The sequence below is a fragment of the Papaver somniferum genome, unplaced genomic scaffold (assembly GCF_003573695.1).
Source record: "Papaver somniferum cultivar HN1 unplaced genomic scaffold, ASM357369v1 unplaced-scaffold_10, whole genome shotgun sequence".
NCBI classification, from domain to species: domain Eukaryota; kingdom Viridiplantae; phylum Streptophyta; class Magnoliopsida; order Ranunculales; family Papaveraceae; genus Papaver; species Papaver somniferum.
The window spans coordinates 5,025,631-5,040,406 of NW_020618825.1; the positions used below are offsets into that span (position 1 = coordinate 5,025,631).

The 14,776-nt window shown below is 37.4% G+C and overlaps 1 protein-coding gene and 1 pseudogene across 1 annotated transcript; one reads left to right on the forward strand and one right to left on the reverse strand.

Moving 5' to 3' along the window:
* Window positions 1-1,040: 1,040 nt before the first annotated feature.
* Window positions 1,041-3,426, reverse strand: LOC113326196 (putative disease resistance protein RGA3). Its single transcript, XM_026573968.1, has 3 exons — window positions 2,902-3,426; window positions 2,178-2,499; window positions 1,041-2,083 (listed from the first exon to the last, which is right to left on the reverse strand). The coding sequence occupies exons 1-3, from the start codon at window positions 3,424-3,426 to the stop codon at window positions 1,041-1,043; spliced, it is 1,890 nt and encodes a 629-aa protein (XP_026429753.1).
* A 7,858-nt stretch (window positions 3,427-11,284) lies between these two features.
* Window positions 11,285-13,156, forward strand: LOC113326198 (annotated as a pseudogene).
* Window positions 13,157-14,776: the final 1,620 nt, after the last annotated feature.

A 14,776-nucleotide genomic window follows, 5' to 3' on the forward strand; every position in this document is an offset into this window, starting at 1 on the left:
AAGTAGCAGAAGTAACTCCAGCCAACCTGGTGGACCAATAAAAACTTCATAAGCAACACAAATATATATAGGGTTGAAGCTGTTTTACGCACAACGGTGCATTCTTGATTCTACGTAATATGGTAAAGGTAGACTGTCAGCAGAATGAGATTAATATTTATGCATGATTCCCCATTCATTATCTATCTCGACTATTTATCAAATTTCTTACCAGCAGTCTACTTTTAGCGTGGTTAGCAATCTATCAATACATAGTTTCTCTGCTTATATCTAGAGATCGTAGGAAAAATTTAATCTCAGTTGATCTGAAACTTGGCAATCAAACATTAAACTCAACTTATATGGCAAAGACTATTGAAGAAGGTTTGGCATTACACACCTGGCGGTGGGAATTGAATCACGGATCGATTAATAAAGCCAGCTCGCACAACAGCTTGGATCTACTTGTTCCTCGTCCGTTTGAGTAAAATCAACATCGAGTACTTCAAGAAACGTGAGGAACTTGTTAAGATCATATGGTATTGACTCCTTTTTCAGTTTATCGCAACTCCTGATTTTTAGCTTCCGGAGAGAGGTCAGTAATCGTAAATCAGGTATTGATGCTAAAACAGGGCAATCTCTTAAGCACAGTGAATGAAGAGAACTGATATTTTTGTTGTTTATATCATCAGCATCATCACGAAAACCTTGGAAATTAGCGCAATGCACAATCTCTAGTTCCCGAAGAAGAACAGTATTGTGTCGGGGTAGTAGTACGCCCAGTGGTGGTAAATATATAAGATCTGGAGAATACCAAATGGAAATGGATGCGAGAGAACTTGTCGCACATCCATCTCCTCCTCTATTTAGTAGCGAATTAATTGCATCTTCACTGGTACCAAGTAATATCAATTCTTTAAGAGAAAAAAACAACATTATTGGTGTGGATCTCAATCCTTGATGGTAAAAGATGTCCAGACGCTCTAGGATAGGGAAACAAGAAGAAGAAATAGGAGGAGCAACCCATTCTTCTAAGGTTTCCAAATTAATATCCAATTTAACTAAAGAAGGGAACATTGAGGGGGATCTCTTTGTAGTAATACTACTGCTGTCTTCTTCTCGTTGTTGTTGATGATAAACTCTTCGCCCAGACACTTGACTGATTTCATTTTCGCAATCTTAAGATACTGAAGAAATGGGAGCATACCAAGCGCTGGGAGCTTCTCACAATTGCTGCAGTCTGTTAAAGTTAATGTCACCAAATTCGGAAGGCAATTAGATAAAGAACAACCCACCATCCAGTTGGGGAGATTTACACCTGAGAATCCATATATATACAACTTCCTTAGATTAGAGTGAGGTTGGAGACCCTCCAGCACCTTACAATCCTTCATACTTCTACTATCATCATCAGTGGAACCCCAATACAAACCCAAACGTACAAGGTGTTGCTTGTCTTTTAACTTTGCTCTTTCTGCGCCTTCTTTTGCACCTCTCACATTCTCCAGATTTCTTATACCTAACACCTCAAGGGAGTTTAAGCCTGCCATCTCTTCAACGCCACTACCGCAACTATTATTAGGACTTTCGCCAATCACATTTTCTTTCCTAACCATGTAATCCTCTAATATTTCAAGGCAAGTGAGCCTCTCTATACCTTTAGACATTACATCATCATCTCTAGAGTGCGTAAGAATTCTTAATTTTGGCCAATTATTAATTTCTCTGGGAAGCTTGCAGTATGATCTTAGTTCCACTATCTCCAAATTCCAGAGGTTTTTAATACATGATACAGGCAATACTTCGATCCCAGTACCTTCCAAATTAAGGCGCCTTAATTGTGTCAGTCCTCCTAGCTCTGTAGGTAAGGCATCTAAGTTCCAACAATAATCGAACTTTAGTGTTCTTAAACTGCTGATGCAAGTGATTGAGTCTGGTAACTTTGAGATTGGTGTATATGAAAGATCAAGGAACCTTAGATGTTCTAAGGACCCGATATTTTCAGGTATATGTTTAATATCTGAATACGAGATATCAAGATGCCTCAAACTCTTAAAATTCCCAATTTCTCTAAGAAACCAACTTGGAACGTGATTTATTGACGCTGCACCAAATAAATCAATGTATGACAGGTCAAGGTACCTCAGATGCTTGAGCTTAGAAATTTTTGGTGTTAGCGAGTTTCGAATTCAGGTCACTGGTATCACCACCCAGTGGCTTTACCACTGTACTACAGTGGCACCGGCAACGAAATAAAGAATTGATATGCGAAAAATCATATGGTTCAACAGCAATAAGAGTTCGCAACTTCATGGCATTCAATAACACATTTGGAGATGCCAAACGAGGTCCTTCATCAAATAGCAGTTGTAAACGACGAACTTGTGAAATTTCTTCTTTGCCATCTTCTACTTTTGCAATTCCAAATTCATTAGGATCTTGAACACTCATCGCAAGGTCATGCACCAAATCATGCATCTTACATGTCCTAATGCTACCCAATTCATCCTTCTGCACATCCTGAAAGAACGAACTCCACACCAAATACTCAAAATATTCATTTCCCGTATCTTCAAAAGATAAATCATCTCCTCCAATAGCTTGAAAAAGGAATCCTTATGCCATCCATAATCGAATTAACATTTCTCTATTTATTTCCCAGTCTTTTGAAAAAATACAGCAGTATGAGAAACATCGTTTTAAAGGGGAAGATAAATTATCAAAGCTAAGTTTTAATATAGATATTATTCTTGTATGTTCAGGCATATCTCTCAAATGATTAATGTTATTTAAGATTGACAACCAATAGCTTTCATCTTTTCTCGAGCACATTAAACTTCCAAGTGAGTTCGCCGCTAGGGGTAAGCCATCACATTCCCTTGCTATTTCAATTCCAGTATTTTTCATTTTCTTTGTCAGTACTGCTCCACCTCGACATAGTATTTTTTCCTCTTTAATGGACCAACAAATATCATCTGATAACTTTTCAAGATCATGAATTTTACCACCAACAACAGATGCAACTTTGTGACTGCGTGTAGTGACTAGTATTTTGCTTCCCATGCCGCCATGGATAAGGTAACTCTTCAGTTTTTCCCAATCTCCGACATCTTCATTCCACAAGTCGTCGAGCACCAGCAGATATTTTTTACCAATCAACATTTCCTTGACTTGGTTCGCTAGTACGTCGACATTCGATGGATTCTCATATTTGTTTCTAGTAATGGACTCTGCGGTGTCTCTTAAGATCTTATAGATATCAAAATTATCAAAGACACATACCCAAGCTCTTAGCTCAAAGTTTCTCACGATGGAGTCATCCTTATAGACCATTTGAGCTACTGTAGTTTTAACCAATCCCCCCATACCCACTATGGATAAAGTGGAAATGTTGTCTGGTCGAGAAGAAATCCCCAATGACGATGTTGATGGCGACGACTTGTCCATCAATATATTTATTATGTCTTATTTTGCACCATCTCTCCCTAGAAGTTTTGAATCGTCCACAACAGACGAGCTTAATCGGTTACGTCGCTCCCTAGTATGATTGTCTTGGGCATTACTAATACTTCGCAACATATACCTGTCACTGTTTTTGTTAATTTCCTCTAACTTCTCATTGACGGCTCGAATTTTACGAGCCATATTGAATTTGAATAAAAGTGGTTGGAGGATGAGACAAGAGCTCGTACCTTGTGCTTACGAGGACGCATGGTTTCGTAAGAGAACTCTTTTTTTTGATTGGAAGAGAAATTTTATTAAGATTGAAGAATATACACACGAAAATATAAAATGAAAACCCAGAACATAAATGCTTATTACAAAACAAGTTGTAAATAAGCTCCCCAAATGCTAATCACACTGGTTGTAAAAAGCTTCCCCAAGTAACCCATATCAAGAATTGATAGCTCCCAAATATGTTAAAAAGCCCAATTAAAAAAGCCTAACCCAGGAAAATTAAGTACAGTAAACGAAAAAACCAACCAAAACCCTAGCCCAAAAGAGCACAATTGGTGACACAGACTGTCACATTCCGCCACCGTGGACACCCTACGGAACCACCACTTGATTCCATCACCATTTGTAAACCCTAACCCAAAAAGACCACAATCTGTTAGTGACACTACCATGTCACGGTCCTTGATTATGTCACAGAGAAACATATTTGATTCCGGCATCACTCAACCACAGTGTAAATCTATCGTAGTTGATAAAACTTCGAGTCCATGATGATGTCGAGGATTTGGAGAGTGGTGGTGGATAAGTTCAGGAAATATTTTATGGATATCCTAATGGTGAGTATCCTGAAACAAGATCGAAAATGAATCTTCCAAACCTCGATAGATTCTTCCCAAACACCTGAAACAAGATCGACCACCACCAATACAGGATCGACTTTAAACAAACAACCTCACTGGTCTCCTCCATAATCCATAGATCGAAAACACCTACACCATCTACAAACTTCTAAAACCAAAAAAGAGATAAAACCTTGAACACCATATTGTGATGGATTCCAACATCATTAAAACATGGTTCCCCAACCTGGTTATCTCTTCCCATCGCGTGATAAATGGTAGAACGTCGCACCAACACAAAACGTTCTAGTGCAACAGCTCCAACCCTCGCCTCTATCATCCACCAAATGGAGGAGAAAAGCCCCAAATCTAAGCTAAAACCCTAGGGAAAAAAGAAAATAAAAAGCATTAGGGATACCCAAATATAAATCTAAATCTAAAACACCTCTCCTCTGGTCTTGTCAGAGACAAAATCAGAGGAGAGAAGGGGAAGCGGCGCTAGGGTTTGGAGGAGGAGGCGCTAGGTTTGAAGGAGGAAAGGAAAGAGAATGAGGCGCTAGGTTTGTTTAAGATCGCAAAGATGAAGTTGGGACTGCCGCCCGTAAGAGAACTCGTCCATAACATCATCGACATCATAAACAATGTCTTTAAGCCTTCTCAACCAAAGTCTTTCAGCAGCATCATTAACTTGTTTTTCTTCCGCAGAAGTAATTAGAGCTTGAATTGACTCTAAGGTATCCTTAAGTTTTCTTAAATCGTCTTTTACACCCCATGCAAGAGTAATCTGCTGAGAAACTAGAGAGATCAACGGTTTCAAGATCTCAGTTACACCGTTGACTAGAATATCTTCCATAGGCATGATGAAGCTATGTAAAAGGTAAAGTATTACAGCGAACAGATAAAGATGAGGTAGCGAAAACAAAAAAGTCCCCTCTTGAACTTGTGGTAGAATGTACGTTTATAGACTGATTGAAGTCACTGACATGAGTCTTCTCTTGATGTCAAGCAGTAATTTCAAACGGAATTTGTTGCCTCTTTACTTAAAATTCTTGCGGAACAAGTACGAAGCTAAGGAAAACAAGCATTCCAATGTGAGATTCTCGATCACTACTAGCCAGGCACACATTCTTTATTAAAGCATCATACGCTTCCACTTGCCAGTTTCTTTGCCCTACTTTTACTAAAGGAGGTGCAATCTCCCCACCCCACCAAAATGAAAATCGTTAAACGCAAAAGAATACGGGGACTTCAAGTAAAGATCGGTATTTTACTTTGTCCTACTTTTCTTTTCATCCCTTTCTTTTGAATGGGTACTCTTTTATGATATTGATTACCACTTACCCTTTTTTTTCCTTGAAAATATCAAAACAAGGGGGTGTAGGGCTATACAGAGATATTAGCAATTACAGTTATTTTGTAGGGCGTTTCTTAGACCTTTTATAGGGAGGAGTAGCCACAATTGGGAATATTCGTTTCCCATACCAAAATCTAGACAATTTGCTTTTAGGATCACTCCCAACTGCTTGTAAGGAAATGTTAGGACGTTTCAGTAGTTGGGTATGTACTCACGTTCCTAGAGACACAAATGAAGTAGCCCACTGTTTGGCTAAAGAAGCTAAAAACAGTAGTATTCCTTTGTTCTGGGGAAGTAATTTTCCTGTATGGTTGAAAACTCTCAATCAAGAGAAACTGTCTGTGTCACATTGTTAAGTTATATGAATTATCTTTTCCCATTAAAAAAAAAAGCATGAAATTTTTTATATATTCACTAATTGTGTATTTAGCATCTACTAGGAAAAAATGGACTCATGATGTCATGCAACCTGAGAAAAGAATGATTTCCAATATTCTTTTGAAAGTCTAAATTTTGCTTCCATTAACTATACTAATAGGGTAAATCGTTCCGAAAGCTTTTTCAAAGAGATAAAATTAGTAAAGGTTGGACGTATGATTTATTTGATATGTTAATTTTAGGATTTTGACAAAAATATTAAAATATAGGTTTTGTTCACAACCCTTACTAGTGAATAAAATTCCAATCAGCTGTGGGCTTGACAGTGTAAGCCGGATTGAGAATGGGTTTGTTAGTGGTTCACTTTATAATGTAGGGGGTATTATTTTTGCAGACTACAGACTAGAACGTGAAGAAACTGAAAATTCCGGCAGAACAGCTGACAATGTTAACTTTAAAAAAAAATAGTGTTACAGGTCAAGAAACATACATTTATCTAGAAAATAAACAAAACGAAGAACACTGACACAAGAGGATAGATAGCCTTCATATCCTTACATGGATAGAGATAAGGAAGAGTACTAGCATAACTGAAAGAAAAAAAAAATCTAAGATCATCAATAATGATAAACATACAAGTTGTACTCAACAATAACTTGTCGAGCTATAATATTAAGAAGCTGAGTCCGAGCTTCAACATAACCACGAGCGAATCGAAGAAGTCCGGTACCACCGATAATAATCAGTTCTCTAACTTCTGGTAGCAACATGTTCCTCCCCATTATACCTAAAGTACTGCCATTATATTTCCCAGTTGTGAAAACAATATTGGCATTCACAAGTGCCACAGGTTCATCAATGCCCGCTAAAGTATACCTTCCTTGAGCTCGTCCAAGACGTTCGGAACTTGGATCTGATCCTTCTGTTAGAAGATGAGAAAGATAGATAAAATTGCAACAGAGAAAGAACTTTTGGAATGGATATCTGCCATTCCCATGATAACTGAAAAAAATAAGTAGCTATTAGCTAATGGATAATTAATGAAAATTTGACGAAGTAGTTAGTGAGTAAACTAGTGAGCATATTTCTATTTATAGACACTCAAACGACACACAGATAGCGATCGAGCAACTGAGGAAGTCGTCTATACAGAAAAGACAGCCGCACACGACACACCACATGACATTCACAGTAAGCTTTTAGGTCTGACTAATTAATAATTGACAATATTAATCATCTTACATTTAATCTAAATTTTAAAACAGGTGGATCTAATTATGATCCGAGGGCTACTATAGATCTACCATTCACTACCATTAACTGATTGTAGCTTGACTTGAAGACATATCATAATTTTACCATTATTGGAAAGAAGGGAACCAATTAATTAATACCTATTGGCTAGCTAAGGATAGATTTGGCATAAATAATTCCTTACTTAACTAAACAAGTGGTGTTATAATCATAATTACACTCAATAAGTAACCATTTTCTATTAATTTAGCATGTAACTAGAAGTTGCATGCATTTCCTTTTCACGTTCTGTCACATGCAAATATTTTCGAACGAAGGAGTCTTTTACCTTTCATTGAACTCAATCGTTCGAAGTAGTCTACCATATCCCAGATGAGAGTTTACATCTACAAAAACCATATGATGCATCCGCACCAGCCGCCGTGCATTCAGAGGAGGTCAACTCTAGTCATAATCCAGGATGTGTTAACAGTGATCTGTATTACAGAGAGAGAACGGTTGTGTTCATTACGATTAAAACTAGGGAAAATTTGGGATATGCCCCAAAATCAACTGTCATTTTGTAGACACGGTCCAGGATTTCAGTTTCGGGAATATGCCCCAAAATAACGGTTTTCGTCAAGGAACCGTTAAATAGTCAATTTATCGTAAATGTTTCTGAACTTTTCTCTAATTTCGTCGAGGTTTCTTCTTTCAGAATATGTTCCTGAACCTTGTAAGGTGTTAATATATAGTACATTTATCTTTTAATTCACATATATAATCCCAAATGTGAGTGAATGTTGACTACTTAACGGTTTTGGATGAAATTTTTGACTGATGGGGCAAACATAATCCTGGGGCATATCCCCAAGATGACAGTCGATCTTGGGGCATGTCCCCAATTTCCCCAAAAAACTAAGTATTACAATCAGGTTTTTATAGTTCGCTTAAGATTGATACTTTCTCTGTCCCACAAAAAGCGAATATTTTTCTTTTTATTTTTGTCCGAAAATAAATGAAAGTTTTTAATTCTTTTCTACAATTTTTCCAAGAAAATCTTTTTTGCAATTTTTCAAAGTAAATCCTTACTGAAAAAAACGTTAATCACTGGAATTTTGTCTAAGAGATATTAGAAGAAGTCTAAGGTCCGGATGTCCGGCGTTATGAAGTGGAACAAGCTAGCAATCTTCTCGTACTTATGTTTTTTTTTATGGGTCAATAGGAAAGGATTTATTGATAGAAAGGTACTTAGAGGTACCTTAACCCAATAAATATAACGGACACAAAAAAAAAAGGAGACTGATTTTTGGAACCGATCACCCAAAGAAAAGGAAAAATACCAAAGAGCGGATTGAGAACAAAAAAAACAAACACCAATAGACACAAATCCAACTCAAAGCGGACGTTAGAAATACGAGTCTCATAAACCTATCACCATGTTAGCCATAAACCTATCACCATGTTAGCCATCAAACCCAACATTTTAATGTTTGACTCCGCCCAAAAATAAGCTTGCATCTTAATATCTCGAATTAGACTTTCCAAATTTCTCTTTTTGTGATTGAAAATTCTAGAGTTAGTTTCTTTCCAAATGCGCCACCATATTGCAACCGGTAGGTTGTTCCATATACGGTCAAGTCTTTCATCACCCAAATTATGACTCCAAGTTTTATAGTTGTCGAAATATTTCTATTGTAACTCCAATTGAAATTGCATCCTTGGGTAAAATAATTCCAAATTCTCTTTGTTCGCCAACAATCATAGAATAAATGGGCACTTGTTTCATCTTTGTTCGTACTTATGTTGTGGACGATAAAGCTTAAAAGTAATGAACTCCTATACAAAACCGAACCTTTCTAACTTTCATGTGTTTATATGTAAGAATTGAATTCTCTAGACACAGATCGTCTTAACTTTTCCATTTTTTTGCTACATAGTTTGAGAATTTCAGTACGATAGTATAGAATGTATAGTTGACATCGAACTTTTATGCCGTCATCTTAATATATCGATGGCTATCTACGTAGCTTGCAGACTTTCATTCTGTTGGAAAATTTGGGGTAATAGAGGATGAAAACAAAGAACGAAAAGAATGTTGTATCACTGGAGCTTCAAGGCTTTGCGATTCTTTTCAGCAATTATTTCGACCCTTTCCAATAAATTAGCGAGTACAATCGGTCAGCGATATATTGCTGTCAGGATATAATGAAGCCCTAACAACGTTGCTGGATTCAAAGGTTGTACTCCCTTGACCCAACCAAGAAAGCATTGTAATTGATTCTGAAAAGTTTTTGATGATTGTAATGGGAAGAATCCTTCGCTATTTATAGAGGGTTTCATGCCTTTTGGAGATGACGTTTCATCTTCAAAAGACGCCAGAGTCGGGCCTGAAGGCGTGCGGGCCGTGCCACCACACAGGTCCCAACTCTGTCGAGGGCCTTTTTCCTTTTGATGTACACTTACTTTCTCTCCAAGTCCAGTCCAGTTACTTGATGAAAAAAAAACCTTATTTTGGGTTTTCAAAAACTCGAACACCCGACCAAGGGTTAGAGTGCCACCACGAAGGCTACCATGTCACTTTGATTATTACGTAGCCCCTGGATTATACTTATACACATCTTTATCTATGTTTTGAGTTCCCCTCGGATATGTTCTTGTAGGCTACATTAACAAAAAGAGTTATTGCATTTAACTTAACGTTTTATCTACTGCACCATTGCCCATAGTTTTAAAGATTATTGACATTTTTCTTTACTGTCGTTGGAAAAATTATTATAAAAATATTTTTGATTTTATAAAAGGCTCTACAATTTTTCCCGCATAGGGCCTTTATAGGTATAGGATCGGCTTTGAAAGACGCTATCAAAGATCGTCATCCATTAAAGAGAAGAGACACTATCAAAAATCGAACATACCCCGAAAGGGCTACGCCCCTCGGACCCCCGGACAACGGCAAACATTGTTGAAAATATCCAACACATCCAATACTGCCCCAAAATCACATTGATTTTTGCAGATCATTATATATACAAGTACTTGTAGATAGATATGTTATGACCTGCTTAGGGCAAGTAGTGGAATAAATGGTGTGGGGATATGGTACTTAATACTTAATTCCGTCGATAATATATGCTTTTGTTAATTGGTTTTGTAAAAAAAAAAAAAGAAATAATCCATGGGTAATGAAAAGTGATACGCCCTTTGATGGAGGTCATTATGGAGACAATGGATCCCGAGTATGGGAAGGAGGCGGCTTAGGGCCCCACCTACTAATACCAGTTTGAGGGCTACTCTGATTCCTAATATATTGAAGGAACAGATGATTATATCTTTGGACAGCTGGTGACATTCCATATATTGTATATTTATCGTCCATACATATATATAGGTCTTTGTGTAATTTGCAAATTTTAGACTTGTCTGTTTAAACTTAGTCAAGAACCAAGATACTGCGTAAAGAACATATCAGGATGGAGGAGGTACATAACGAAGCCAATATTCAAAATAATCAGTTGGTAAAGAGTGATGAATATGGACAAAGAACAAAAGAAAACGCCGATTTTACATACTTTGTGTATAGCATGTGTTGTGGTGATAACGACGACGAGGTGCATCATGCTCGATACTCGTCAAGAGACGGTATATTAACAGGGTTTAAGGATATATTGAGGACCATACCGAGATATAACATGAATGAACAAATCTATGGAGCATCTTCAAATCATTGACCACATTGGTTTAACATTTGTTCTAGTTTCATTGTTCCAGTCCTCAGTTAAAGAAAATAAACACATAGGTAAGGAATGCATTAGGCTCTTCCTAATCGACCCTAATATGAATTCTGGCTTCTTCTTACCTAGGTCCATACAGAATCAGTGTGCTACAATAGTTCTGAGCTTTTTCCAAGAGTTATGTGAAACTACTGATGATGAGGAGCGCCAGTTATGCTACTCTTGTCGTGAAACTCTTGTATCCATACTGAAATCAATTGCCTTTTCAAATAGACCAACATATTTTCAAGATTTTCATTGGGATACACATGAAGTTGCGAAGATCTTTAGTATCAACTTACCTGTCACCATCACCTCTAGAAACTTCTGAATTATTGAGTCTTAAGAGAAATTTCTCCGAATTCGAGTTGTTTTCATTCCATATCCGTAGTGCGATTGACGATCATGTGAGAGTGAAGGAAGGATCACTTCCATTGAATCCGTATGACTTCAAGAACTATGGGTACCCACATTCTTTGAATAATATCTATATGTTTCATTTGTCTTTAACAATTTTGGCGGGGATCCTCGAGGAGTGCATGGACTCTTTAGAGGTAGCTATTTCGGACGCAGGATACAATTTGGAATTTAATATTGGGTGGTCGTACCTGATTTCAATTCTGAAAGAGTTGAACAACATAGCAAAGCTTTACGATAATGGGGAAAAGCTTCTTTCTTTGGCATTTCAACAATTTCCCCTTGCAATGAGCTATCTTATTTGGCACTTAAAGAAGGGTGATGATCATCTATGGCTTCTCAAGTATGACTCTGCAATAGATTTTGAATCAAGAAGACATCTGATGCGGATGATGCTTCCTGAGTTAGAAGACGATGGCAGAGAGCTGCACAAAATCCTCACTGACAGGTCCCATTTGCTGAAAGAATCATTTGAGCACGTTATTCTCGTAAAAGCCGGGGCCTTACATAATGGCCTCTCTGTGGAATTCAAAGACGAGGTAGCTACAGGTCATGGTGTCATGCGGGAGTGGCTTTTCTTGGTATGCCAAGCTCTCTTTAGTCCAGAATATTCTCTTTTTGTAGAATACCCCGAGGATCGTTGCAGATTCTTTCCCAACCCAGCACAAGTCAAACCGAGACGACTTAAATATTTTCCCTTCTGTGGTCAAGTTATCGCTTTAGCATTGATGCATGAAGTAAACGTTGGGATTGCATTTGATCGGGTATTTTTCTTGCACTTGGCAGAGGGGAAAATATCCCTGGAAGACATACGATGTGCAGATCCAATCATGTGTAGGAGTTGCAAAAATATTTTGGAGATGGATGCTGACCTAGTTGATTCAGATGTTATGGGGTTGACATTTGTCAGAGAAATTGAAGAGTTTGGATCAAGGAAAACAGTGGAATTGTGCCCTGGAGGGATCAACATTGTTCTCAATAGTAAGAACAGAGAACAATATGTACATCTTCTCATTCAGCATATCTACGTCAAATCAAATGTCAGCAAAGGTTGCATATTTTAAACACAAAATTGGTCAAAAAGACCAAAATCAACAATTCCTAGGTGAAAAAGACATTTAGATTTTGATACTGTTTAAATGGACAAAAATGTAAAAATAGCCAGGATGTAAACAGATTCATCCTACCCATTTTAAAAAACTTTTTCTTATTTTTAATTTACATCAGGATGCATCCAGTTTCATCCTTGCTATTTTTTAAGTTTAAGTCAGGATAAATCCAGTTTCATCCTTGCTATTTTTTTGGTGTCCATTACACCCATAATAATTTTTACTCGTCTATTTGAACCATATTTGAAAAATATTTGGACAAATAACCCATTTTCCGTATTTTAAACGAGGTTTTGGTGATATCTTTTGTAAAGGAAGGCTGGCGAAAAACTTTTTCCAAGGTATAAAGCTGAAAGGTCTTGATTGTCTGTTGCGTGGAAGTGGTAAACCTATTTGTTTAAAAGATTGGAAAGCCCACACGAAATATGTGGTCTACAGAAAAACGATGTGCAAATTTGCTGTTTTTGGAAGGTTATCGAGGGTATGTCCATGGAGCAGCAGAGGGAGTTTCTTTTCTTTTGGACCTCAGTGAAATACCTTCCTGTAGATGGTTTTTCTGGTTTGCGCTATCCTTTAACTATCTACAAGACATCCATAATGGCAACTGCAAGATGAAACTTAGCTTATATAAAGACGATTCTCTTTATTGATGTTTAGAAAATCTCTCAAAACTAAACACAAGCTCTCATCTTGCTCATATGATCAAACCACAGCTTTGGTGATCATATATATATATAGAACTATGAATTCCTTTTCCTAGTCCTATTACCTTATTACATGTCTTACCTTTTCTTAGGACTAGATGACTTCTAATTCCCTTAGGATTACATCAATTTCCTAATCTTGTCCTAACCAGCTTGTTAGTGACTTCTATGTTGAAGTTAATCCAACATTCTCTCCGTTAAGCTTCAACCTTACCCGTGACATATCTTGTACTCCAATCAGTTGTCTCATTTCTTCAAACTTGATCCGAGCTAATGCCTTTGTCAATATATCTGCTTTTGCTCAGTTCCTGATGTGTTCAACGTTGATGACCTCCTTCTCGATGCATTCTCGTATGAAATGATACCTTTTGTGAATGTGTTTCGTCTTCCCATGAAACACTGGATTTTTAGTGAGTGCAATTGCCTTATTATCAATCTTGATGAGAACTTTTTCAGGTTCTCTTCCTTTGATTTCACCCAACAGTTCTTGAAGCCATATTGATTGTTTAGCTGCTTCTGTTGCAGCCATAAACTCAGCTTCACAGGATGAGAGGGCTACAGTGTCTTGCTTCTGTGAACACCATGTAATAGGTGCTTCTCCTAGATAAAATATGACCAGTTGTACCTTTTCCATCATCTTGGTCAATATTATGACTGCTGTCACTATACCCAACAATTCCTTTTGATCCTCCTCGACCATACTTCAATCCACAGCTGATTGTTCCTCTTAGATATCTCAATATCTGCTTTATTACATCACCATGAGACTTGTGGACTCTGCATATAACGGCTTGCTACTCCCACAGAGAAAGCCAAGTCTGGTCTTGTGTGTAAAGTATCTAAGGCATCCAACATTTCTTCTATAACTCGTTGGATCAATCTCAGCTTCTTCTTGTGCCTTTGAAACTTTAAGTCCAAACTCCATTGGTATCTTAGTTGGATTACAAGTTTCAAGTCCTGCTTCTTTCAGAATTCTCCTTGCATAAGCTTCTTGTTTAATCTGAATCCCATCTACTCCTTGATGGACTTCTATGCCAAGGTAATAAGTGAGTTTTCCGAGGTCTGACATCTCAAACTTTGATGACATTTCTCTCTTGAACTCATTGATCACCTTAAGGGAGTTGCCAGTCAAAAATAGATCATCTACATAGACTGCAATCACAAGAAGCGTTCCCTTTTCTTCTCTTCTGTATACTGATGTTTCTTTAGAGCACTTAACAAATCTGATTTCTCTTAAGATTTGATCTAACTTTGTATTCCAGGCTCGAGCTTGTCTTAGACCATATAGAGCTTTTGATAACTTATAAACCTTATGCTCTTGTCCTTTTACTTCAAAACCTTCTGGTTGTTCAACATACACATCTTCTCGCAATTCACCATGTAAGAATGTGTCTTAACGTCTAAGTGGTGAATTTCCCATGAGTTTGATGCTGCTCTGCATTAAGAGCGATTGTTTCAGTCTAGCAACTGGTGCGAAAACTTCATCAAATCTATGCCTGATTCTTGAACGTATCCTTAGCTACAAGCTTGC